The sequence below is a fragment of the Eptatretus burgeri genome, chromosome 17, assembly GCF_056783735.1.
Source record: "Eptatretus burgeri isolate ZD-2024b chromosome 17, Ebu_testis_v1, whole genome shotgun sequence".
Lineage (NCBI taxonomy): Eukaryota > Metazoa > Chordata > Myxini > Myxiniformes > Myxinidae > Eptatretus > Eptatretus burgeri.
In genome coordinates this window covers 39,839,917-39,867,848 of record NC_140977.1, presented here as the reverse complement: position 1 = coordinate 39,867,848, position 27,932 = coordinate 39,839,917, and the positions used below count along the sequence as shown (strand labels likewise).

Genomic DNA, 27,932 nt, shown 5'->3' with positions numbered 1-27,932 from the left:
TAAAATAAAAAATCACTTCCGGTAATGTAAAAAAAAAATAACCACTTCCTGTCATGAAAAAAATCACTTTCGGAAATATTTTAAAAAATCACTTTGGGAAATAAATAATCACTTTCGGTCATGGATAAAATAAAAAATCACTTCCGGTAATGTAAAAAACAAAATAACCACTTCCTGTCATGAAAAAAATCACTTTGGGAAATAAGTCAATAAATAAAAAATCACTTATTTACAAAAACGATACAGTACATATTTACATGGAGAATTTGTGTACTCCCACTTCTTCCCCCCTCCCCCAAGACCACCGGCAAAGATAAAAACACCCTTTTGCACTAATTGGGATCATACTTATCTTTCGCAGCAAGTATGGATGAAATCAGCCCACAACTGGAGAAGGAGTAGCATGACAAACAAAAACACCGATCCGTGGATTTTAATCAGGATACAATACTGTACAATATGTCGGAATCAATCCTTTGTGGGTTTTCCCCCCTGTCCCGACTCCGGTTTTCCTTCGTGTTCATCCCGACTCATGCGCATTCCTCCCTCCGCGTGGAGAACAAACAGACAATTCTCCTTGAGAACCGATCGTTTTACTCTTATTTTAATTTAAGCCTTCCTGAACATGTTATCACTTCCGGCGGTGTAGCGGTTGGTACCCTCAACGGTGGTGTTTTGATTTTCGGTTCGTGAACACCACCCGATGTTCAATTGATTTTAACTTTATTCAATAACTAATAGTTAACTAAATTCATGACATGACTTTTAAGTTTGACAAACGGTTATTAATCCTGACGAGGTGTGAAGAATCTATTTCCGGTCGCTTTCCGGATCTGGGACAGTGCCCTTCTCGCTGCTGTTCCGCGTTCGTTCGGCGCAATCTTGGCTCGTTTTCCCCACTCGACGCACTCGGTCCCGTGACTTCACTCGTCGCCAAACCTGGTAAGCAGGTGTCCGCTCGACCTGCAAGGTTAATTGTAGGTCAGGTAGCACAAAGGCCTACCATTATAGTCGTCGTCCCTCCCGCAGGCCTACTATTAGAGTCATCGTCCCTCCTGCAGCCCTACCATGATAGTCATCGTCCCTCCTGCAGCCCTACCATTATAGTCATCGTCCCTCCTGCAGCCCTACCATGATAGTCATTGTCCCTCCTGCAGCCCTACCATTATAGTCATCGTCCCTCCTGCAGCCCTACCATTATAGTCATCGTCCCTCCTGCAGCCCTACCATGATAGTCATCGTCCCTCCTGCAGGCCTACCATGATAGTCATCGTCCCTCCTGCAGGCCAACCATGATAGTCATTGTCCCTCCTGCAGCCTTACCATTATAGTCATCGTCCCTCCTGCAGCCCTACCATGATAGTCATCGTCCCTCCTGCAGGCCTACCATTATAGTCATCGTCCCTCCTGCAGCCCTACCATGATAGTCATCGTCCCTCCTGCAGCCCTACCATGATAGTCATCGTCCCTCCTGCAGCCCTACCATGATAGTCATCGTCCCTCCTGCAGCCCTACCATTATAGTCATCGTCCCTCCTGCAGCCCTACCATTATAGTCATCAGTAGGGTAAGAATACTGATTCTGGCTCACTTTTCCCCATGTAAATGAATGGGGGATTTTCAGCGATTTATATTTTTTTACCCTAAAAATAAACCCCCTTTTTATCCGTTTTTCCCTGCTGTGCAGGGGTTTGGCTTTTTGTGAGGCAATGTTTTATGGTCGGATGCCCTTCCTGGACGCCTCTTACAACACAGGGATATGGTACACCTATTCTAACCGGGGCATACACCGGGACCAGTATACTGGTACTCATTTCGCCGACCTCGGAAGGATGACAGGCTGAGTCAACCCCCTGGTGTTAATTCAGCAGCTGAGCGGGATTCGAACTCGGGACACTGGGATCCCAAGCCGCCACCCTAACCACTAAGCCAACACCAGGCTTTGTATATATATAACCAGGCTATCCCAAGGTATATTTATTTGTCTCCCCTTTAACCTGGGGTGTGAACAGCTCACTCATTGAACCTATAAAGATTTGTTCATTCTCAAATTCCTTCAATAGTTTAATTTTCTTTGCACAATAATCCCCATCTAAAATATTGACAAACAAAACATTTGAATCTTTATATTTTTTAAGATACCCCTTTTGTGCCATTACGAAATGATAAACTTCTCTTAATGCTCTTGTTTGACCACCTCCTGAGCCACATATCATTTTGAGATTATAGTAAATTGTTTTTTCATTGTTCAATTGATAACCATCAAAGTTTTCAGTCCATTCAAGGATATTCATTTTTTCTTTACATCCTCTAACTTACTACTTTTTAAATTGATTCGCTTATTTGTTTTATTTACCTTTGTTTTAGTTATTTTTTCAATAAGACTTATTTGATATTTTTCACATTCATTATGTTTTCCATTTATATACCAAGACTGAGATTTTCTCCACTCTTTAGTTTGATTAATACTTGGTTTAACCATTTATATATTGTGAAAAAGCAGTGTAGCCCTTAAAAACCCTAACCCTTCTTCCCATCGTTAAAACGCAATCTATTTTATACACTCTATCATACAATATCCATATGGAACACAATCTATTCCATTATCTAAAATAAATCTCTTATCATCAAAGGCTCCTAATGCCTTTTTATTTACTTCTTCACTATATATGTTATGTTTATAACTTCTTATTGTATTCATTTTCCTGTATTCTTCTTTCTTATTCATCAAACAATTATAATAATTTCTAAAAGTTATTGATTTCTTTATTACATATTTCTTTATTCCCTTTAACCTCTTATCAATCTGATCACCATACTTATAAGCATATGCCTTTGCTCTCAATCCAATAAACTCACTCATTACTTTTCCACCCAACTCATCCTTAAACTTACCAATAACCTTTTCATTCTTTTTGGAAAATAACTCACTCTTCTTGCTGAAATTACTTGTATCATATACTCCAATATTTTTCTTCATATCTTCATAAACATCATCAGTTTTTATATCTAGGATAAAACTATCAGTGTCCATATACAACAATGAAACATTTTCACCATACTCTTTCTTTAAGTCATTATACAAATAATCATACATCAATATCTTTGATAAATCAAGAACTGCTGTTCCAATATAAATTGGTTTATCCATTACAATACTTTCCTTTTTCATATGAATTGCAGAAAAGTTCTCTGAAAAAACCTCTTCTCTCTCAAAACTTGGTTTATTTATCAATCTCGAAGCTTCTTTCCAAGATGTTGCGAATCTAATGTTTTGCCTGTTTCTAACATTTTCCATAGTCTTTCCAAATACAGCATTATTCATTAATTTATAAAAGTCCCCTTCAAATTTTACTTTTGTATTTGCTCTCATATCTGTATTGAATTGAATATACTTTTTCACCCAAGGACTTTGTTTAAATTTTAAAACTCTATGAATTTTAGCTACTCTCAATCCTTCTCTCAAAAACTGTTTTAAGCTTCTCTGATGCAAAACATATCCCTCTTTATCATAGAATGTTGTTAATAACTTTTCTGTTGATTTACCTTTAATATTAAAACTTTTATGATAATCACTTAACCATTCTTTCTTTGGAGTTTCTTTCTCACATGCAAAAGGAAGATCTTTATGCTTATTATGAAGATCACTCGGGTACCTCAAATCAACTTCAAAATAATAACCTTCTTCTTCGTCATTCAATTCCTCTTGAGAAGAAATAACAATATTCATCAAAGCCTTTTCATAATCCTTTTCTTCCACCCACTCTAATTTACCATAAGGTAGAGATTGAGACATTGCCCATCCATACAAATTATTAGCATCAAAATACATCAAATAATTACTATCTTTTTCACTATCATAATTTGGGAGATATTTATTATTTGCTTTAGCATATCTTTTTGAACATACTTGTGATATTCCACCTCTCTTGGACTTCTCAATCATCAAAAGCATATCCACATCACTGATTAAATCTATATCTTGTTTTGTCATTTTCAACATTGCACTCCAAGCTAAACCAGGAGCTATGAAATAGTGGGCAGGATCTAATCCATAACAATTTTTATTATGACAGAGTGATCTAAAAGCTTCAAACACATCAGCTAACAATAAAACATCTGTTTTTAGATATAAATCGTGATATTCTCCAAGGTTCTTTATCTTAAATATTTTCCATATTTCTTGTGCGTGTTTATATTCCTTATCACTTATCTCTTCTTCATAAAGGTTATTATAGAAACTTTCTTTTGAAGGAAGTTGTGTTTCTTTAAATCTCATAAATGAATCCATATAATCATAAGGATAAATTCCCTTACTTGTAAGAATTTTCTCTTTACTTTGAATTTCATTCCTTGTTTGAATTTCCTCTCTCGTAAGAATTCCTTCTTTAATCAGAATTTCATCTTTAATCTGAATTTCCTCTTTAGTGAGAATTTCCTCTTTTGGAAAGAATGAATTAAGATTTGGAAAAGAGTCCGTGGAGCTTAGATTTGATGCGAGGTAGGCTAGTGGTGTTCCCATAAACTTGTAAGAATCTAGAAACCTAATACGAGTTAAAGGTTTTGTGAATATCATTTTTGAAAATGAAATATACTTTTGACTTGTGTTTGTTATGGCAGAAATATTCCCTGGTGTTTTTGAAAGTTCATTTATAAATAGATGTGTATCATAGTTGGCGCTGTTGTGAAGAAAGACTGGAATAAAAGAAGGTAATTTATAATTAAGATTACAACAGGAATGAGCGGGACCTCTATATTTACCAGTAAGATGACAATGGCCTCTAACTTTAGACTCCTTAATTTCCCCCTCACAAATATGACAGATATTGTTCATTCTAAATTCTAATTTTTCTTCTTTGGTTAATTTCATCGGTTCATTTGTTTCTTTCATTAATTTAGTGAGTCTTATACAATCCTTTTCTAATCGTTTTACAAACTCTTGTGAAGCATTTTTTCCACGATAATGTTCAAGTTTGTTATACTTTTCTCCAACAGATGATTTGATATAATAACAAAAACCACAAGGAATATGTTTTTGATATTTATTTGTATATGGTTCTTTTGGATTAGGAGAAGCAGTATTTATCTTTTTAAGGATACACTCAAAATCAGCGTATATCACAAATGGGTGCATGATAGATTTATTATAATCTTCAAAAGAAATCTTTTCACCAGGTTTAGGCATTGTAATTACAGCTGATTTATGATTACTACAATATTTTGAATGTTGTTCTAATCGTTCTTTTGTATGAAATGAATTAAGACATCGCTTACAAGGATATATTTTGTTTGCTGTTCTGAATACCTGAGAAGAGATTAATCTTGATAAATTATTGATGTATGTGTAATGTGAATTCTTTCCAACACTAAAATATAAAAGATCAATGTGTGTTTCTTCATTTTTATAGTTGTTTGAAATTTTTAATATTTGAACTTTGTTTGTATCCGTTAATCCATATACATTAATAGAAAGATTATTCTTTTTCTCAAATTTAGGAATATCTGTTAGTGGCATTGGGAATTTAAAATCTTTAATGTCCAAGGTATTCTCATATTTCATATATTGTTTTACTCTTTCTGAATTACATTTTGGTGGATGTAAGTGAGCAAGAACAGACCAGAGAAAACATTTATTATCATTGTTCTTAATATTAACAACTGCCTTCTTTAGTTTTATTTCTTTTGGTAATTCAATATAAGAAGAAGCTTTAAGAGGGTTTGATTTTAGAATGTGTATATCTAAAAAGATGATTTTTTTAATATTGAATCCACTTCCTACCACTGTATTATCAACATCCTCCTCTTGTCTTGATAGTTCTTCATAAACCCCACTATTCAAAAAATCTTGAAATGATGTTATAAAATGAAGATCTGTTCTCATATAAGGAGTTTGTTCTTCATCTTGTCTTTTCATATTCATTTTCACTCCCATATAAAACTTTAAAGTTTTTATTTCTTTTAATGTCTTTTTAATAAATTTTTCAACATCGGGTTTCACTATTTCAATTGATTCAGCTATTGATGATGGACTGGGTTCTCCAAATTGAAAAATCCTTATTTTTATATGCCCTTTAAATGCCTCATCAGTGTTTTTAATATAATAGTCTCCCTTTACTTTAAACTCATTTTTCTTGTGTTTTTGTGATTGAAGATGTTGATTATAACTACTCTTCAAAACATCCTTTGAACAGATATCACAATGTTTTCTTTCCAACTCAAGAGGAGATATTTGATGAAATAGATTAAATGTGTGTTTGTTGGTTCGGAGGTGTTTTCTATAATGTTTATATTCGTGATTACAAACATCGCAGTACGTTGTATTCACCATATTTATAGAATAAAACTTTGCTTCAACTAAAATTTTCTTGATGAAAATTTCGTTTAATTTATAGGTGAATCTGTGCTTAAAAAACATTTTATCCTCCAACTTTTTCACTTAATAAATACAATGTTTCAAGACACAAAAGACAAGTTTCAATCAATCTCTTCATCTGTTAAAGATACTGAGAAATATGTCAAGGATGTAAAATTGAACAAAGATAAATATAACAACTATTGGATAAAAACTATTATGGTAAATAATATGAGTTCTTCAATTTCCTTCAGTGGAAGGGCCTTTAGTATACCTGGTAGAACATCAATTAAAGTATCTCTAACAAAAGTTTCTCCTCTCCTTCTAGTAATATATTCAAAACTAGAAAAAGCAATGAAACAAGAAAAAGTATCAAAGAACAAAAACCTTATGGATGAAGCTTTAGAAAGAAAAGATAAGACCATCTGTAATATGCAAGGAGAAATTTGTATTTTTTTCAACAACCCTAAAGATGTAAATCCTGATGAAATAAAGGATGTTAATATATCAGGTGAAATGACATTTCGTTCAATAGTAGTTAACGATAATTTTAAAATTACCTTTAATATAAAAAATGTTGTCGTTGAATCTGATAATGAAAAAAAGTATATCGATATCGATGGTAATATACAACTGAAAGTATAGATGAATTTCAGTTTAAGTAAAGTTTTACTTTATAAATATGCTAGACTTTCCTGATTCTCCATATGACAAATTTGAGAATTGTCCTGCGTGTGAAAGACAGGGATTAAACACAGAGTCAAAAGCCTATAAACAATGTATATTCTGTGATTATCTTCTAATTAATGATAATAAAAAATATAAAAAGGAAAATAATTCTTTTAGATTTACACCAAAAATGAATTACTTTACAAGATTGATTAGAGAAATGAATGTAAAGTATGAGGATGATAACACACCTTTCCTTACAAGGGAAGAAACTGAACGTATAAGAGAAATGTTCAAAGGATTGTTGTTGTATATTATTCATGGATGTAATTTTCAGGGAAATATCAACACAAGATATTGTATAAATAAAATAATGGATTATCTTGAAATTAAACCTGAACTTAGGATAAAATATAGAGTTTCTAAAAAGCCAATAATAAATTAAATAACCTGTTTTTCAAATATATAAATGAATGATTTTTTACCTATTTGGGAAAATAAGATAAAATTTAACAACCATAAAAATCTCCCAAATTCATTAAGATGTCTCATAGTTGGTTCAAGTGGATGTGGAAAAACCTGCTTACTTTTAAAAATGCTCCTCACTCCCAACTTTTTAGATTATGATAATTTAATAATTTTCACAAAGTCGAGTTTTCAACCAGAGTATCAACTACTCTCACAAGGTTTTAATGCTGGTCTTCAAAAAGAAGATATAATAGGTTTATTTAAACGTCAAAAAAACCTAAATGATTATAACATTGAAGATATAATTCAACTATTTTGTGATACACAGAGATGTAAAAAGAAATCAAATCCTATAACTTGTATTCTTAGTGATAATACGGATGATATACCGTCTCCCCAAGATTTGGATAAATCAAAAAAGAACCTCGTTATCTTTGATGATTGTGTTAATGAGAGAAACCAAACGGTAATGGACAGCTACTACACAAGAGGGAGACATTCTTCTTGTAATTGTATTTATCTTAGTCAATCGTACTTTCAACTTCCTCGTCGTTCCATCAGAAACAATGCTAATACTTTTATTTTATTCAAGTTAAATTCAATAGATATCAATAATTTTTGGAGAGATAATTGTTCTACATTATGTAGTAAAAAGAAATTTGAGGATTATATGAAGCACACGACTGAAAAATATAAATATATTGTTGTGAAACAAGATGAGATATTAAGGGATATATTTTTTGTTTTATAAACAATTACATATATAAATCTTGTGGGTAAATCTGCTTCTGGAAAAAACTTTCATAAATCAAGGTTCTTGTGTAGTACAAATGAGAATATTGTAAATTTACTTAAAAAACACCCCGTGATACGCATTGTATCAACAACAACTAGAGCAATAAGACCTGGAGAAGTAAAAGGTGAAGATTATCACTATATTTCAGTGGAGGAACATATGCGATTGAGGAATGAAGGACAAATATTTGAGGAGGTTTCTCTTGGTACAACAAAATATTCACATTGTAAGAGTGAGTTAAGGAAACTAAAATCTGGTGGTGTTGGGATATTAGAAACTAATCCAGAAGGAGCAGAGACAAATTATTAAACATCTGAGTGGAGTGAAGATTTTATCATTCGGTTTTGATGTTGATGAAGAAACTCAACGCAAACGTATGAAAAGCAGAGATGCAAGTATTAGTGAAGAAGAAATTACAACTCGCATTAATGTTAATAAAGAATTTGATGAAATATTTAAAGAAAAGGATTTATTTGAACACATCTACTTGAATGATGAAGAAAAGGAAAATTTCCCTGTTGATCTTTACAATTCATTAAATGATATTTTACAATAAATAAATGGATGTAAAAGAAAGAGCAAGAAGATTTAAGGAACATCAAGAGTTGGTTTCAAAAGTTGTAAAACAACAGGAAGACATAAAGAAGAAACGCAGACAGAAACTAACGGGCGAAGAAGCATTTGAAAGAAAACAAGAGAAATTTTTTAAACCACTTTTAAAAACTTCCCAAGAAAAAATGAAAGATGTTTCCACAGTTCCCACAGTAGAATATACTCCTAGAAAGCTTCAAATGTTAAAAGATTTCAGTCAAATGACGGAGGAAGAATTAGAGCATTTAGGAGAATTAGAATATGATGATGAAGGTTTATTTCAACAACTGGAAGAGATTAATCAACCCCCTGATGATTATATTGTGAATGCTGTTCAAAACAATGAATATTCAGCGGATTCAAAAACCAAAGCAGGACTCATTCCAACAGAACAACCAGCAATATTTCATCTTGTTCAAGAAAAGGTATTGATATTTAATGATGAATTAAGGTTCTTAAGTTCTGCTCAACCCCCTGTTAAACTAACTCCGAGATTAATGTTTCTTCTCACAAAAGATGGAAGACAAGGTTCAACTGTGAAGGATGAATCAAAGTATATTGATAAACCATTGGATATGGAAAATAATGATGATAGAGTATATATTGATTTGCTGAACACTCTAAATTATAAGGTTATTCTTTCTGGTAAAAGTAGGAAGAATGAGAAGGAGAAACACATTATTCAGGCTTTAAGTATCCTTGGTTCAGGTGTTAGTTTTCTTCCAAATGACCCATCGCAATTAGTTAATAGACTGTTATTGTTGTTAGGCAGTCAGAAGGCTGGAAATAACAATTGTTTTAATGAAGCATCAGCCATTTTAGACCAGTTGATGAACATGAAAATAATTAATAAATATCAATATAAAGACATTTTATCTCATATTAAATAAGATGAGAAGCACAATCCTTAGTTTCAATTTCACAACAAGCGACCACACATCTTCATTCCCATACCCACTACAACTTGACACAACAAAAGAATATGAGGCATCTTTATTGTCCATGGAAACTTATAATACCTTATTTAATATAACTGATAAAAATGACAAGTTTAGTTATAATCCCGGAAGTGGATACAAAACGATAACAGTCTCACCCGGAGCATATGAGATTTCTCAAATATCTTCCGAAATTGCTCGTCTTATGGAAGAACAGGGTGATGAACCAAAAAATATTGTTATAAACATTCAAAAACATACTTCAAAATCAACGATTAAAGTTAAAAATAACTACAAGGTTGATTTCACAATTGATAATTCATTTAGAGAGTTATTGGGTTTCTCCTCAAAAAGATTGAAACTAATGGGACGTTTTACAGTGATAATGTCATTCAAATATCCTCAGGAATAAATTCGGTGTTAATTCACTGTGATTTGATTGATGGTGCTTATAATGATGGGAAAAAAACAAATACAATATTTTCATTCAGCGCATACTCAACCCCAATTGGTTATAAATTCAATATGGAACCCAAAAATTTGGTTTATCTACCTGTGTCAGGAAAAACCATACACAGAGTAAATTTTAGGATAACCGACCAAGATAATCGTGTGATTTCTTTTAATGGAGAAGTTATATCCATCAGAATTCACCTACGTGAAGTTTTTCAATAAATAAATACGATGGTTATTGTGAGGAAGCACGAGTTGGGAAAATATAAAATAATTACAGGGGATGGGATGTTCCTTTCCCCGTACTACAAGGGTGAAGGTATGTATCTTGGTAGAGGATACTATAAACCTAAGAGACAAAGGGGTGTCGGACATCAATTTAGAGGAGATGGGATAATTGATACTCTCATGGGTATTGGTTCAACTATTCTTAAACATAAAGACCTAATTGGTTCAACTGCTTCTGCTGTGGGAAATGTAGCAGGTGCTGTAAAGAGTATAAAAGATGCTCAGAAAGAATCTCATAAATTACAAGCAATAAAAGAAATTAAGAAAGGTAAAACTCAGTAGCTCCTCAAAGAACGACAGAAAATAATTCAAATACTTGGATCAGGGTTTCAAAAGTTTTAACATCTTTTTTCCTAAATAAATACAAGTATGGAAGCAATTGATAGTATCTATGATTTGGATGATACTATTATTATCTCAAACTCCACTAAAAAAGAAGATTACTTCAAGGTAAATGCAATAACTGGAACAGACTGGAATACAAATGGGACAAAAAGTTTTGAAATAAATAATCAACAAACCTATTTGAATCTCTCCGAAAGTTTCTTGTTGTGTAAATTTAAATTCACTAAGGCTGGGAATAACACAAACGCTACACTTGTAAATGATTTCTTCTGGAAAATGTTTGATAGTGTGCGATTGTATATTGGAACACAAGAAGTTGAAGCGGTTGATTATGTCTCTGCTGTATCTGAAATGATGAAATTTACACTCTATACATTCAGTGATAGAATGGGAAAGGGGTCTGTCGAAGGTTTTATTCCTGATATGTCAACGGGAACAAACACAGACCCTGGATATATTCAAAGGAAAGGAATGTATAATGATGATACAAAAGCAGAAAATAGTTTTACTGTGGCAGTTCCTCTTAAAGGTATATTTGGATTTTGTGATTATGATAAAGTTCTGCATGGTCTTAAAATTAGATTTCAACTACAAAGGAATGATAATGAAAATAGATTGCTTTTTGGTGTTGGTAATGCTTTTGGTGATCAGAATAAATTTGTAATTGAGGAGATGAGTTGGTATATCAGTGAATATACTCCTAATCTTAAAACAGAAGAGATGTTGAATCGAAGACTTAACTCAAAAAACCACTCAGTGTATCATACCTCAAAAGAAGATGTCAACACGTTAAACTCAATCAAACTACTTACACGTGGAATTTGGGTGTTCTGGAAGGAAAGCCACGATATCTGTGGATGATTTTTAAAAAGCCAGATGGTGATACTGCGACTGATAAGAATAATGCATTGAGTGATAATGCTAAGGTGAAACAACTTCGCGTTTCTCTAGATGGAACATTTTATCCACGAGATAGATTGGAAATTAATTGGGAAAAAATGATTTTGCTGAAGCATACAAGTCTTACCAAAAGGTGTGTGAAAGTAATGGAAATAAAGAACCTATTTTGGATATGACAGCATTTAAAAGTTTGTATACAATCTATACGTTTGACCTGAGCGCTCAAAAAGAAACTATAAAGTCTAATCGAGTGGATACTTCCCTATACATTGAAAGAGGAGAGAGTGAAGAAGTTGATACATATTGTTTGCTTTTGGAAGAAACAGAATTGCAGATTAATACAGATAATGGTGTGATGATTAGTCTCACATAATTTTTTGTTAAATAAATGAGTGGCAAAGTACCAACTGGGGTATATGTTAATCAAATCAATCTTCATAAACTATCATCTTGTGTTCAAAATCAAAAGCCTTGTACGATTAACGTTAATACAATTCAGAGAAAAGGAGCAGTAAGAATTGATGTTTTGCTCACAAGAGAACAGGTTAAAATCTTGAATGACACTGGCTCACTTAAAATTAAAATGACAAAACCAATGTTGAAAAAATATTCAATAAGAGAGACGAGTGGAGGATTTCTCCCATTTCTAATTCCTTTATTTGCTGGTTTAAGTGCGGTTGGAGCATTGACGGGTGGTATTTCAACAGCGGTCAAAACTGCCAACGAAAGGAAGGCTCAACTCCAGGCTCAAAAAGAATTGGAAAGACATAACAAAGAGTTGGAGAAACAAATTAGTGGAAGTGGTGTAATTGTAGATTTTGCTGAAAAACTTGAAGGTCTGCCTGATAAAGCGAGATTGTTAGTTGGAGATATGCTTTCTTCTATAGCACAAGCAGGTGTAAAATTAACGAAAAGAGGTAATGGATTATATCTTTCTAATAAATAAATGAGCATTGATGAGTGGTTGAAAGAATTTGGAAATAATACAACATCAAATTTACAACTTGCCAAATATTGTAAGAAATTAAAAATTCATAATGTGGTTATTTGTATGAGAGATGAATTAACAAATGTGCCGAAACATACAAAGAATATTATTATGAACTTAGAAGATAATAATGGGAACGGTTCTCATTGGGTTTGTATTTTTAATAGTCAAGACAAATATTATTTTGATAGTTTTGGCCTTCCACCACCTGTTGAAGTTATAAAATTCTTACAGAATGGTGTTTATCAAACATTTCAAGTCCAAGAATTAAATTCCAAGTGTTGTGGTCAATTATGTCTATATGTGTTATTTCAACTCAACAAAAATAAAAAATTTTATGATATTATTTTTAATCTAATATAAATGACTTATGTTGGTAAAGATGGTTCTATCTTTGGTGTATCTCAAGAACTGGATATTGATTTATCAAATTATTACACAAAGGCACAGGCTGAACGATATAAATATAATATAAACAAAAATATTAACATGAAAAATGCTTATAAATTAAAAAATTATCCAAGCCCGACTGACGCGAATGACTTGGTGAGATTAAGCGATTTATCACAATATATATACTTAAATAAAACGGCTGTGTATTCTAAAGATACAGAAGTGTTGATATTATCTCCAGGTCATACAGAATTCACAGTTCGAATTAAAATAAATTTTTATAAAGAAGGGCGTATCGTTTGTATGAGAATAGAACAATGGGGGTATGATATGAATGATTTAGGGTATAATTGGTCATTTAAAATTAACCTCGAAGACCTGGAACAATTAAATCAGTCTCGTAAGGAAGAATATTATCCACTTGGTATCGAGAATGAGTTTTGTGGGTCCACGATTAGTAAACAACAAATAAAAGAATTTAATAAGGGTAAATATAATAATGGTTTTGCCCTTGTTTATCTCATGAAAACAGAAAAAACAGGATTATATATAATAAGTAAGGAAATACAAAATGATTTAACTATGGGAAGATGGGGAGGTGTTTCGTGCCATAATATTATTCTAACATATATTTCTAATACATAAATGACAGCAAGAAGGCTTCAAGAAAATTATCATTTCTGTGTTCAAGCATACCTTCAAGAAAAGGGTATTCGGTATTTTAATAAATATGTTCTACAACATAAGAATGAGGTATTTTCAATAAAAGATTGGCATTATGCTGATGTTGATAAACCGACAACTTTAGATTTAATTAGAATGTTAAATAATGAAAAAATTATAAGGTTAAGAAAAGGTAAGGCTCTTTTAGAAATTCAAAAGAAATTTTATTGGTATCCTGTTGTAAAAAAAATTATTTTGGATACAGGAATAACAAGAAATCCTGATGAATATATGTATAATATTCTATGGGGTGTAAACGATTCAAGTATAGTAAGGGATGAGGAAGGAGTTGAAGAAGAGAGGGAAGAGAGAGAGAAGGAGGAAAGAGAGAAGAGAGAGAGGGAGAAGAAAGAGAAGGAGGAAAAGGAGAAGAGAGAGAAGGAGGAAAAGGAGAAGAGAGAGAAGGAGGAAAGAGAGAAGAGAGAGAGGGAGGAAAGAGAGAGAATGAATAAATATCAAAATATGGAAACCAGTGAGATTCAAAAAAGAATAGAGGTATTACAGAAAATAACTCAACCCACCGAGGAGGAAAACAAAGAATTGACAAGTCTATTTGCAATATTTTCTTCAAGACTATTGACATCGTCAAGCTATTCATTTTAATTCAAGTTTTTTCTTAAATAAATGGAGGAGAGAGTGAAGGCATTTCTAAGGATTCTTTATGTTTTAAAAATGAAGATTCAAATGTGCATGTTGGAAACTAAAAAGGTTTTTGCACTCTGCAGGAATTTTTCTCATAAATAAATGAGTTATTGTCTCAAATGTAAAAAGAAAACTAATACTAAAAATATTTCATATATTAAAAGTAAAAATAACAGGGTTATACAAAAAGGTATATGTTCGGTGTGTGGTTCAAAAAAAAATCAATTTATCTCCAAACACAAACTCGGAGGAGATATACAAAAGTTTTTATCAGGAAGTAAATTTACAACTACTGGAATACCAGGGGAATTACATCTTCCAGGTTATTCTTTCTGTGGTCCAGGCACAAACTTAGATAAAAGATTAGATGAGGCAGACAATCCTAAATCCTGGAGTAAACCAATCAATAGAGTTGATGAAGTGTGCATGAGACACGATATTGATTATGGGAATACCACAACGTTGGAAGAAAAGCATGAAGCCGATAGAGAAATGTTGTATAATTTGTCTCTGATACAAAATCCAACCTTGAGAGAAAAAGTTGATAGGTTCATCGTGAAGAAGATGATTAGTGCTAAATTGAAACTTGGACTTGGAAATTCAAAAAACTCATAGGCTCTAATGATGCCATTAAGACTGAAGAGCAATTAGCTGATGAATTACATAAACCAATATTCACAAAGTTTCAGAGAAGGAAAGTTTATTCCAAGGAAGTTGATTATATCTGGTCTGCTGATTTGATTGAACTCAATAATGATAAGGGGTACAAGTATGCTTTAACCGTTATTGATTTGAGGAGTAGATATGCGTGGGTTGTCCCTTTAAAAAACAAAACAGGTAAAACTCTTATGTTAGCTTTTCAACAGATATTTAATAAAAGTAAGAGAAAACCTAAAAAATTGTGGACTGATGAGGGTAGAGAGTTTTATAACAAGACATTTATGAATTTTCTAAAAAATAACAGTATTACATTATACAGTACCTTTAATGAAGGGAAGGCAGTTGTTGTTGAACGTTTTAATCGTACCTTAAAAGAGAGACTATATAAAAAATTCACACAACTCGGTTCACAACAATGGTTATCTTTTATTCAGGATATTGTGGATAAGTATAATGACACGATTCACACGTCAACGAATATGAAGCCATCAGAAACATTTACAAAATTAAAATATGAAAAAGAGATTAATGTCAGAAAACCTAAGTTCAAAGTTGGTGATATCGTAAGAATATATAGGTGGAAATCTCATTTTGAAAAGGGTTTTACTGAACGATGGACGAAAGAACTTTTTAAAATTGTTGATGTAATAGATACAGTTCCTTGGACTTATAAAATATATGATTTGGAAGGGGAAGAGATTTTAGGTTCATTTTATTCACAGGAATTACAAAAGACAAAACTAAGCATATAATACACCTTTGTGGACACTAGAGGGACAAGTCCGAGGTGTATTACAGTATATAATGTGTGTCAAGGGGGACGTTCTTAGATCTGTGAACCCCAAACACAGAATCCTCAACTGAATAGTCAAGGCTTAACTTTTGTTTGTTGATGTGTATGTGTGTGTGTCCCAACCCTCACATTCAAAATCTCAAAATGATATGTGGCTCAGGAGGTGGTCAAACAAGAGCATTAAGAGAAGTTTATCATTTCGTAATGGCACAAAAGGGGTATCTTAAAAAATATAAAGATTCAAATGTTTTGTTTGTCAATATTTTAGATGGGGATTATTGTGCAAAGAAAATTAAACTATTGAAGGAATTTGAGAATGAACAAATCTTTATAGGTTCAATGAGTGAGCTGTTCAACCCCCAGGTTAAAGGGGAGACAAATAAATATACCTTGGGATAGCCTGGTTATATATATACAAAGCCTGGTGTTGGCTTAGTGGTTAGGGTGGCGGCTTGGGATCCCAGTGTCCCGAGTTCGAATCCCGCTCAGCTGCTGAATTAACACCAGGGGGTTGACTCAGCCTGTCATCCTTCCGAGGTCGGCGAAATGAGTACCAGTATACTGGTCCCGGTGTATGCCCCGGTTAGAATAGGTGTACCATATCCCTGTGTTGTAAGAGGCGTCCAGGAAGGGCATCCGACCATAAAACATTGCCTCACAAAAAGCCAAACCCCTGCACAGCAGGGAAAAACGGATAAAAAGGGGGTTTATTTTTAGGGTAAAAAAATATAAATCGCTGAAAATCCCCCATTCATTTACATGGGGAAAAGTGAGCCAGAATCAGTATTCTTACCCTACTGTCATCGTCTCTCCTGCAGGCCTACCATGATAGTCATCGTCCCTCCTGCAGCCCTACCATTATAGTCATCGTCCCTCCTGCAGGCCTACCATTATAGTCATCGTCCCTCCTGCAGCTCTACCATTATAGTCATCGTCCCTCCTGCAGCTCTACCATTATAGTCATCGTCCCTCCTGCAGCCCTACCATTATAGTCATCGTCCCTCCTGCAGGCCAACCATGATAGTCATCGTCCCTCCTGCAGCCCTACCATTATAGTCATCGTCCCTCCTGCAGCCCTACCATTATAGTCATCGTCCCTCCTGCAGCCCTACCATTATAGTCATCGTCCCTCCTGCAGCCCTACCATGATAGTCATCGTCCCTCCTGCAGGCCTACCATGATAGTCATCGTCCCTCCTGCAGCCCTACCATTATAGTCATCGTCCCTCCTGCAGCTCTACCATTATAGTCATCGTCCCTCCTGCAGGCCTACCATTATAGTCATCGTCCCTCCTGCAGCCCTACCATGATAGTCATCGTCCCTCCTGCAGCCCTACCATGATAGTCATCGTCCCTCCTGCAGCCCTACCATTATAGTCATCGTCCCTCCTGCAGGCCTACCATTATAGTCATCGTCCCTCCTGCAGCCCTACCATGATAGTCATCGTCCCTCCTGCAGCCCTACCATTAGTCATCGTCCCTCCTGCAGCCCTACCATGATAGTCATCGTCCCTCCTGCAGCCCTACCATTATAGTCATCGTCCCTCCTGCAGCCCTACCATTAGTCATCGTCCCTCCTGCAGGCCTACCATTATAGTCATCGTCCCTCCTGCAGCCCTACCATTATAGTCATCGTCCCTCCTGCAGCTCTACCATTATAGTCATCGTCCCTCCTGCAGGCCTACCATGATAGTCATCGTCCCTCCTGCAGCCCTACCATTATAGTCATCGTCCCTCCTGCAGGCCTACCATTATAGTCATCGTCCCTCCTGCAGCTCTACCATTATAGTCATCGTCCCTCCTGCAGCTCTACCATTATAGTCATCGTCCCTCCTGCAGCCCTACCATTATAGTCATCGTCCCTCCTGCAGGCCAACCATGATAGTCATCGTCCCTCCTGCAGGCCAACCATGATAGTCATTGTCCCTCCTGCAGCCCTACCATGATAGTCATCGTCCCTCCTGCAGGCCAACCATGATAGTCATCGTCAATCCTGCAGCCCTACCATGATAGTCATCATCCCTCCTGCAGGCCAACCATGATAGTCATCGTCCCTCCTGCAGGCCAACCATGATAGTCATCGTCCCTTCTGCAGCCCTACCATGATAGTCATCGTCCCTCCTGCAGGCCAACCATGATAGTCATCGTCCCTCCTGCAGGCCAACCATGATAGTCATCGTCCCTCCTGCAGGCCAACCATTATAGTCATCGTCCCTCCTGCAGGCCTACCATGATAGTCATCGTCCCTCCTGCAGCCCTACCATTATAGTCATCGTCCCTCCTGCAGGCCTACCATTATAGTCATCGTCCCTCCTGCAGGCCTACCATGATAGTCATCGTCCCTCCTGCAGGCCTACCATGATAGTCATCGTCCCTCCTGCAGGCCTACCATGATAGTCATCGTCCCTCCTGCAGGCCTACCATGATAGTCATCGTCCCTCCTGCAGGCCTACCATGATAGTCATCGTCCCTCCTGCAGGCCTACCATTATAGTCATCGTCTCTCCTGCAGGCCTACCATGATAGTCATCGTCCCTCCTGCAGCCTTACCATTATAGTCATCGTCCCTCCTGCAGCCTTACCATTATAGTCATCGTCCCTCCTGCAGCCCTACCATTATAGTCATCGTCTCTCCTGCAGGCCTACCATGATAGTCATCGTCCCTCCTGCAGGCCTACCATGATAGTCATCGTCCCTCCTGCAGGCCTACCATGATAGTCATCGTCCCTCCTGCAGGCCTACCATGATAGTCATCGTCCCTCCTGCAGGCCTACCATTATAGTCATCGTCCCTCCTGCAGCCCTACCATTATAGTCATCGTCCCTCCCGCAGCCCTACCATGATAGTCATCGTCCCTCCTGCAGGCCAACCATTATAGTCATCGTCCCTCCTGCAGCCCTACCATGATAGTCATCGTCCCTCCTGCAGCCCTACCATGATAGTCATCGTCCCTCCTGCAGCCCTACCATGATAGTCATCGTCCCTCCTGCAGCCCTACCATGATAGTCATCGTCCCTCCTGCAGCTCTACCATTATAGTCATCGTCCCTCCTGCAGGCCTACCATGATAGTCATCGTCCCTCCTGCAGGCCTACCATGATAGTCATCGTCCCTCCTGCAGGCCTACCATTATAGTCATCGTCTCTCCTGCAGGCCTACCATGATAGTCATCGTCCCTCCTGCAGGCCTACCATTATAGTCATCGTCTCTCCTGCAGGCCAACCATGATAGTCATCGTCCCTCCTGCAGGCCTACCATGATAGTCATCGTCCCTCCTGCAGCCCTACCATTATAGTCATCGTCCCTCCCGCAGCCCTACCATGATAGTCATCGTCCCTCCTGCAGCCCTACCATGATAGTCATATTCACGTTCATTCTCGTTTTGTTTTTTTCCTTTCTGGATGTTCCTTTTATCCTTCCTTTCCAAATATGCTCCCTATATTTGTGTTCCTGATGAGTTGGCAGGGAAGAATATCCGCACACTCGCTTTTGAGCTATTAAACCTGGGTTCGAATCCCGAGCCGGAAATAAACTACATCCCGGTGTTTTACAGGTAGGGTGGTGTGTGGGTGTAGTGTAGTGTCGTCCCTCGGATGGACGTTGAATCGGAGGACCAGTCTGCCGGGACTGGTCGTTGGTGGACATTAGATATCTCACGCTGCCCTTTGGTGAACATATTGGGAGAGTTATCGCCGGCACCCTGAACAAATTACACATTCCTGTTGTCTTCAGTTGAACGTCAAGCTTGGCGAACCGCTTCGTGAAAGACTTGTGGTGCGAAAGACTATTTTGTGGTGGTGGTGATAGTAGTCGTAGTAGTAGAAGCTAAATGCTGTAAGTTGAATTGTTTGGTTGTCGGCACGATTTCTGACAGTCTGATCAGACCGAAACTCTGGGTGTCCTGCCAGCAGAGTACCACAAAAGAGACCATGCTGTTTTTCAGTCGAAATATTAAGCCGGTTGTCCTTGTGTTGATATAGAGGCCCATGGTATCCTTTTAATATCAATTCTCTCGAGGGTAGCCCCTTGTGCGATCGAATTGCTTCAGGAACCCTCCTGATCAACGAATGTGGTGGCTCCAGCGCAGCTCCCGAGTTGTTGGGTCAGCTGATCGACGTTCCCAACTGAGCCCGTGTTGCTGGGATCCTATGTTAAAATCCTGCACATTGTGTTAATTCCTTGTGAGCAACCTTTTATTCTAATGCGAGGTCGACCTGTTCTGTGGATGTTTACAATAAGTGGGCCATTGCCTCCAAATTTGTTGTTTCTGCAGACATCACGATGTCGGAAACCATTAAAGAAAAGCTGAAGAATTACAAAACAGCTCCCTTTGATGCACGCTTTCCCAACCAGAACCAGACGCGCAATTGCTATCAGAATTACTTGGGTGAGTGTCTTGCACACGGGGCACCTCGTGGGTGTTCTGCGGGTTTTGTAAGGGGCTTTTAAGGGAGTGCTGAGCACAAGGTGTACATGTTAAAGTTGACCGTCGAGTTGCCTCTTCACATGTTATTTTGGTTTGAGGAACACGTCTCGTCTCGCATTGAGGAAATTTGATTATCTGTTGTGCATAAATGTCCATTTGTTTTGCTTTACCCTTCCCTCCCAAACATTATTTTTTAATTTATCCTGTGCATAGTTTGAAATAAAGCCTGGTGTTGGCTCAGTGGTTCAGTTAGCGGCTTGGGATCCAAGGGTCCTGAGTTCAAGCCTCGTTGGCCGCTGAATTAATACACACCAGGGGGGTTGACTCGGCCTGTCATCCTTCCGAGGTTGGCAAATTGAGTACCAGCTTGCTGGGATAATTGAGCCATTCGAGTATCCTGCGACGGAGTGGCGACCTGTCCAGGATTGTGCTCAACAGCCCAGGAAACTGCTTCGGCAGCAACGACACTCACTGTGGAGAGTATGGTTCCAAAAAATAACTGGAGGGGGAGCACTCGGGAGAGTGCAAAACCTCCACCGCCAAAACTGCTGGGTCACTCAAGTGAACCTTTTATCTTATTCATTAAATATGATGTCAACAGTGTTGACAGTTATAGTTCTTTTCTCCAATTTTTTTTTTTTGGGGGGGGGGGGTTGGAAATCACTTAAAACGTGTAGAAATGCAAAAAAATATATATATTTTTCTTTTTTTTGGGGGGGTTGGAAACCACTTAAAACATGTAGAAATGCAAAAAAAATTTTTCTCTTTTTTGGGGGGGGGGGAGGGAGTAAAAAAAAATTGGGGGGGTTGGAAATCTCTTTAAACATGTAGAAATGCAAAAAAAAAATTTTTTTTTTTCTCTAACAATTTTTTTGGGGGGGGGCCAAGTCCAAAATTTAATGGCATGATCCTTGGACCATACCTAACCCCCCCCCCCCACCAAGTTTCGTCGAAATCCGTCGAGGAGTTTTTCCGTAATACTGTTCACAAACAAACAAACAAACAGAAAGGGGTGAAAACAGTAACCTCCATCCATCTTCGAAGATGGCGGAGGTTAATAAAAAGTTTGAGATATCCATATTTGAGGCGAGACTGTGCTATACCCAGCGTTGCCACTAGTTATTGGAAAATAATAAAGGCAGATAAAAAAAAAACTTAACATTAATCTGGAAGGCCTTCTAAACACCTCTTGGAATTCCTGATGGAACCCCTGGCTCATAATGAAGGGAACCGTTATTGAAATCCCATATAACCATGCAGGCTCATCTGTTTCCGTGTCCTTGTAATTAATGTAGAAGTACAGTGATGTCCACTGTCCCCATCCTATATGTCATTATACGTATGGGCTCCACGATGAACCTGAGATTGGTGTTTAAAATAAAGAAAGAAAATCAAAACACCTGTTGAAAATCTGGCACACTTGATCATATTGTTGGTCAATTGTAATTTTGATTGGCTTGGTTCCCCGCAGAGCCAAAAAGGGAGCAAAATCATCCCCTGGCACCTTACCCAGAGTTGGCCAAAAGCATCTTATTTGTAGTCCGTAATATTTTGATTAGCCAGGGAAAGGCAATCACTCTTTGTTCTTTTTTTTTTTTTATACAATCATAAAAAATGTAGCTATTGTCACCAATTGAGAATTATGAAATGTCATTATTCTTGAATCTTTTTAATTTTTGTTTTTTGCATCCTTAAAATGTACTGCAAAGCAGCAAATGCAACTTCAAAGACAGAGTCCTTCGTGAGGAGACAGCCACATGCTTCATTTGAGGGTCCTCGATTGGTTGTGAAATGTCAAATGTCTTTTGTAGCCCTTCATTGATGAGACAAAATATTTTTGGGGGAATTGAGAGTAGGAAGCGCAACCACCTACCTAAATGATGCTCGGAAGAGTGCAGGGCCTGGACAATGACACAAGAATGCAGAATGAAAACTAGAAGGGCACTCGGTAGACCACATACCTCCGCCACGTAATGCCTGATCCATGAGAACATATCGGGTCCGATACATTTTTGAGATATGGTGCAATGTATCGTTTTTGGCTCTATCTCTCAATGGTGAAGAATCACTTTTAAAAAAATTAAATAATTCTAGTATCCAGATCCGGATTCGGATCTTCACCAAAATCGAATCAGTTCGTCGTGGTCACACACCCAACCTGTCCAAGTTTCATCCAAATCCGTCCACAACTTTTCGAGATATCGTGCTATAGATCGGTTTAGCCCTATCTCTCAATGGTGAAGAATCGCTTAAAAAGATTCTCGCATCCAGGTCTTCACCAAAATCGAATTAAATTCGTCCTTGTCTCACACTCAACCTGTCCACCAAGTTTCATCCGAATCCGTCCACAACTTTTTGAGATATCCTGCTTACAAACAGAAAGACAGTCAGGGTGATAACATCAGCTGTCCACTTTCGATGGTGAAGGTAATGAACAATAACTGTTAAGCAATGCATTTCCAGAATAGTTTTTTTTTAGCCTTCGAAGACAGCCTCTCAGAGCACAGATAGCGGAGTCTGGCCACGAACCCAGAACTTGGAAGTATTCATGGTGTGTATATATATATATATATATATATATATATATATATATATATATATATATATATATATATATACATGGTGTATATAGTGTTTAATATATATATATATATATATATACATGGTGTATATAGTGTTTAATATATATATATATATACATGGTGTATATAGTGTTTAATATATATATATATATATATATATATATATATATATATATATACATGGTGTATATAGTGTTTAATATATATATATATATATATATATATATACATGGTGTATATAGTGTTTAATATATATATATATATATATATATATATACATGGTGTATATAGTGTTTAATATATATATATATATATATATATACATGGTGTATATAGTGTTTATATATATATATATATATATATATATATATATATATATATATATATATATATATATATATATATATATATATATATATATATATATATATATATATATATTTTAATTGATTGTTGAAAAGTGTTTTTTATTTTTATAATAGGTGTATGAAAAGGGCAGATTTTACTTAATTTCATATTTACTCATTGTTTTATAAATGCAATTGACATGTTCTTTGATGTGATTATTTTTTTTTCCCTCCCCTCCCAACAAATGAACTTTTAATCGATTTTGAGAAATCGGCCCCAGTACACTCACCTCTCTTTCACCATTGTTGGCAGATTTCTACCGTTGCACCAAGGCCCTGAATGCCAAAGGTGTCGACCCCCTTCCGTGCGAATGGTATCAGCGTGTCTACAAATCCATGTGCCCTATGTCATGGGTGAGTTTGTGAAGATCTGGGTCACTTTTTCAAAACGACCAATAGTTTTTTTTTGGAGATTGTGTTTTTTCCAACAACTTGTGGGTTTGACTTCAAAATCAGACGGTGTGAGTGTGCATGAGCCCGTTTTGATCGATCTGATCCCTCGTACTTGCGATCTTTTCAGATTCAGAAGTGGGATGAACAACAGGAAGCGGGTACTTTTGCTGGGAACGTATGAAAGCGTGTCCTTTTCAATGTCCTTGATGTCCATCTTTATTGTAATCGCACCATGACTTCTACCCAACTCGTTGCAGCCTTTGCAGCTCAATAAACTTGGTTGATGGAATCTCTTTATTTATTGATTGTTATTGGATCTGAAACACTCTCTCGCTTGATTTATAAAGCAGAAAATTTTGCATTTGCTGCATCTCCTTGATCACATTTACAATTTCTTTCTCATTGTTTTATATTGGACTGCAACTATTTTTTAATAGTCCCACTTATTCCTACCTCCTTGTGAGGTTGGTGGGGGAATGTTACTGGCTCAATTCTTTTCGGAATTGATGGGTGAGGCTTTCTTTTTTTTTTTTTTTCTTTTAAATTGGTGAAACAAAAGAAGAGACTTTAAGACTATGCATTCAAGGATTTCAAGACGTTGACTGGTTTTTGAAACTTTAATTTGTCTGATAAATACACTCATCAGTAACCGCTTACACTTTGGTGAATTTTCTATTGAGGCTCGGTGAGGTCGAGACCCTTCATTCCAGATTCGTGAAACACCCTGCATCCATGGCTGCAGAAAACGTTTTTTTTCTTTTATTTTTGGAACGCTGGTCACATTTTCCATCCAACCATTATGTCATTTTGTTGAAACATTCTTCATGGGTCGGTGCTCTTACATTTAAAGTTTTGTGTCAATCGCTCAAACGGTGGCGGAGAAAATTTTTCAAGTGAGGGTGGAAGAAAAAAAAAGTTTGGGCCTCGGCCGACATTCCACAATATGGACAAGGATGGTTGTGAATGCCTATTACTAGTTTATGGAGCCACCTCGTTCTTTGCCCCAAGTGGCTGAAATGACATGGTCGGCATTTCAGCCAATTGTAGCATCCAATGACACTGCTGGCGCATGAGGTGGAAAAAGTTTATTCAACAAAACAAGTTCCAGAAATGCATTTTGAATAATCTTGTCCAATATCATTGAAACTTTTGAATTATTAAATAATCGATTTCTCTCTCTCCCTCTCAGATTTTATTATTAGTAACCCAATCCACTGGGATGCCTCATCTCACAGATAAGCAGGTGAAGAATGTCATTCTGGCTCTTGTCCAGCAGCGGCCTGAAAAAGAGGGAGTTCACCCTTTTCATTCAAAATCATGATTATTAAAATGGTTTCAGGTTCGTGTATAAAATGACTCTGAACTGTTAAGGCCCAAGTCACATGTGCCACGGCGGCCATGGGGTCTACAAAATCTACGGCCACCAGCAATTATAGAGCGGCCACAGTATTTCCACGGTCACACAATGTCGCAGTCACATATGTTTTTATTTTTCGGGGAGCCGCACGGCGTGTTTATAAATTGTGGAGACCGAAAACGTGGGGGTGCCGTACGGTCTTTGATTTGATGTCGCACGGTGACCTTAGGGCGTTCCTGCGGCGACCATAGAATTTTCAAGGCAGACGCAGGGGGACCGCAGGGGGACCCGAAGGTGAACGTGCGGCCAGACGGACGGTAACGAGTGGTTTTTTATGTTGCCAAAACTAAGTTTTTGCAAGATATGTTAGTCAGCTTGTATGGTTTTTTTTTTTGGTTTTTTTTTTTGTTTGTCTGTAATCACGGATAAAAAATTCTGCAGAGCACAGTTATCACAGTTATCACTTTGCATATCAGAGGCCTATAGAGGTCCCTTTCAGCGCATAAAATTTTGAAGGTCAAGGTCACTTTGTCGCAAATCAGGGGAGACGACGAAACCCTTATTTTTTGAGTAATTTTGATCGGATCGTCTTCAAACTTCATGGGAATATAGTTCATGGTCTGGTGCTCAGCTGATTAATTTTGGGTGGCGATTGGCCTTGACCTTCATGGTTAGCGTCTTAGGTCAAATTTTCAAGTTTTAGGAACCATATCGTGTAGTACCTCAAATTTAACACCTCAATATGTCAAGTTTTCTCAATATGTAAAGCTTGAGACATTATGACGTCATTTGGTGACGTTATGAGGCAAATGCATATTTTTCATGGTTACTCTGTAGAACGATTCTCATCGGAATCTCTCGTAGGCAGATAGATATTCCTCAAGGAGTCGCTCCTGGTGGATAGCAGCTCTGTTCACCTCAGTGTGACCTTAAAGAAGTCACACGTGGTCACCTTTTGGCAAGATACGGGTCACCCTGCGGGTGGCATTGGTTTATTTTTTTTTTACCAGTTCTTTTATTTCGGCTTGTCTAATTGCTACGGCAAACGTAGAAATGAAAAAAGTTATAACTCCGCGATATAATTCCACGGCGACCTTGCGGCCTGTAAAAGATAGCCAAATGGCGTAGGGCCACCCTGAGGCCACCGCAGAAACTCTGCGGCCGCCACACGTTTCTGTCAATTCGGAGGGCGTACGGACGCCGTATCCTCGCCGTAGAGCAAATGTGACAGGCCTAAGCACAAGCCTCATGCTACTTTCAACATTTCACCCCCCCCCCCCAATTTTTTTTGAAGTTAAAATGTCAAAAAGAATAACAGGTCATCAATTAAATCAAATGTCATAACAGAAAATGCATAACTAATACAGAGGACTCAAACTTGGGCTGATGGCATACGTAACAAGCCGGCACGATTACCATCACCATCATCTTAAAACATGTTCCATACAGAGTGAGGGTGATGCCGAAGCAGTTTCTACGGCTGGGATTACAATCATTATTTGGCTCGGCAGGAATTTGTTCTTGGTGCCAGCAAGAGCTCACCTACTCTTCGTGAAGGACGCCGTGGAATCTTTAACATCCACCAACTAATTCTGGCAGACGGGACGCCAAGTTTAACGTCCATTTGAGGGACGGCACACACGTTGATGAATCACCCTGCCTGCGAGACATCAGGATGACGGTTTATAGCTGGGTCGGGCTTCTAACCCAGGCTAGACAGCTTTGAGGTGAGCGTGTGTATCTCAAGGCCATCCTGCCAGCTTCATGATCACCCTGACTTAAAAATAATTGAAGTAATAATAACTTGAAATTCCAGTTTAATTAGATATTTCTTTCAACGATTCGTTAAAATTGCTCATAATGATCAAATGTTTGTGGATAAATGATGAGTACTGTGTATCATTCAAAATGTGCAGAGGTAGCACACCAGCCCTTGAATTGTCTGGTAGTCTGGATTAAATTTCCGACCTCATTATATACTCAGAATCGTGCTTCGGAGGTGGCATGTCGCACAAATGAGTGTGCCGTCTCTCAGGCCAAAGCTGGGAGTCTGTTGGCATTACCTGGGGTACATTAAAGATCTACGCAGTGTCTTTCACGAAGAGCGCCAGCACACCGAACAAATTACAAATTCCTGTTCTAGCTCACACTCGGAAGGTAATGGTAAACCACCCAGTGTAATTTCGTCATGAGACTGCTGTGGCAATGCCGAACCTGCTCTCAGGAGGAGGACCCCTGCAAAAAAATAAAAATAGAGTATACCCATTTCTTCCAAAAGTCCCTTCCCAATTAATGTTTGGTTCAGTACAAATTAATAGCTCACTGTAGAACCTCCAGGATTTATTCCTCCATTGCCGACGACCGATAGGAGGGATTGGGTGCACTGGGGAAGTCCCCTGCAGTGGAGATTGTCGATCAATATGAAATAAACTTTTACGGAAAAAGCACGTGCTGGTGTCGTTTATTTGTTCGCAATTCTCAAGGATTTCTCGAGTATGACCATCACTCATACAGGCAACAGCGTCTATGACGTCGATGTTATTGGAGGTGATTCCCGGTCAGCTGGAAGCAGGAGGATGCGTTATCTACATTTGGGGAAATTTTAATCTCTTGATTAGTCCAAAAAACGGAATTTGTTTTGCAGGTCCCCAAGACACTTGTACCAATCCATTTTGTTTGTGGTATGCAACGGCACAAGTGGAGACATTTCTATGTGATTAACAGCAACATCCATTTGGCAACTTGGGAGACCTGAAAGTAACTTTTTCTCAT

General features: G+C 37.2%; 2 protein-coding genes across 3 annotated transcripts in view; one reads left to right on the top strand and one right to left on the bottom strand.

Annotated features, from left to right (window-relative positions):
- Window positions 1-776: 776 nt before the first annotated feature.
- On the top strand, window positions 777-24,092 carry COX6B1 (cytochrome c oxidase subunit 6B1). Its single transcript, XM_085861335.1, has 4 exons — window positions 777-942; window positions 20,269-20,382; window positions 23,664-23,764; window positions 23,931-24,092. The coding sequence occupies exons 2-4, from the start codon at window positions 20,277-20,279 to the stop codon at window positions 23,982-23,984; spliced, it is 261 nt and encodes an 86-aa protein (XP_085717461.1). The 5' UTR covers window positions 777-942; window positions 20,269-20,276; the 3' UTR covers window positions 23,985-24,092.
- A 779-nt stretch (window positions 24,093-24,871) lies between these two features.
- The window catches only part of LOC147009841 (40-kDa huntingtin-associated protein-like), a 35,508-nt gene continuing 32,447 nt past the window's right edge, over window positions 24,872-27,932 (bottom strand). For both annotated transcript variants that reach the window (XM_085861334.1, XM_085861333.1), the window contains one exon: window positions 24,872-25,083. In XM_085861334.1, coding sequence (XP_085717460.1) covers window positions 25,057-25,083 — 27 coding nt within the window. In that variant the 3' untranslated portion in view covers window positions 24,872-25,056. The remainder of the gene's footprint in view (window positions 25,084-27,932) is intronic.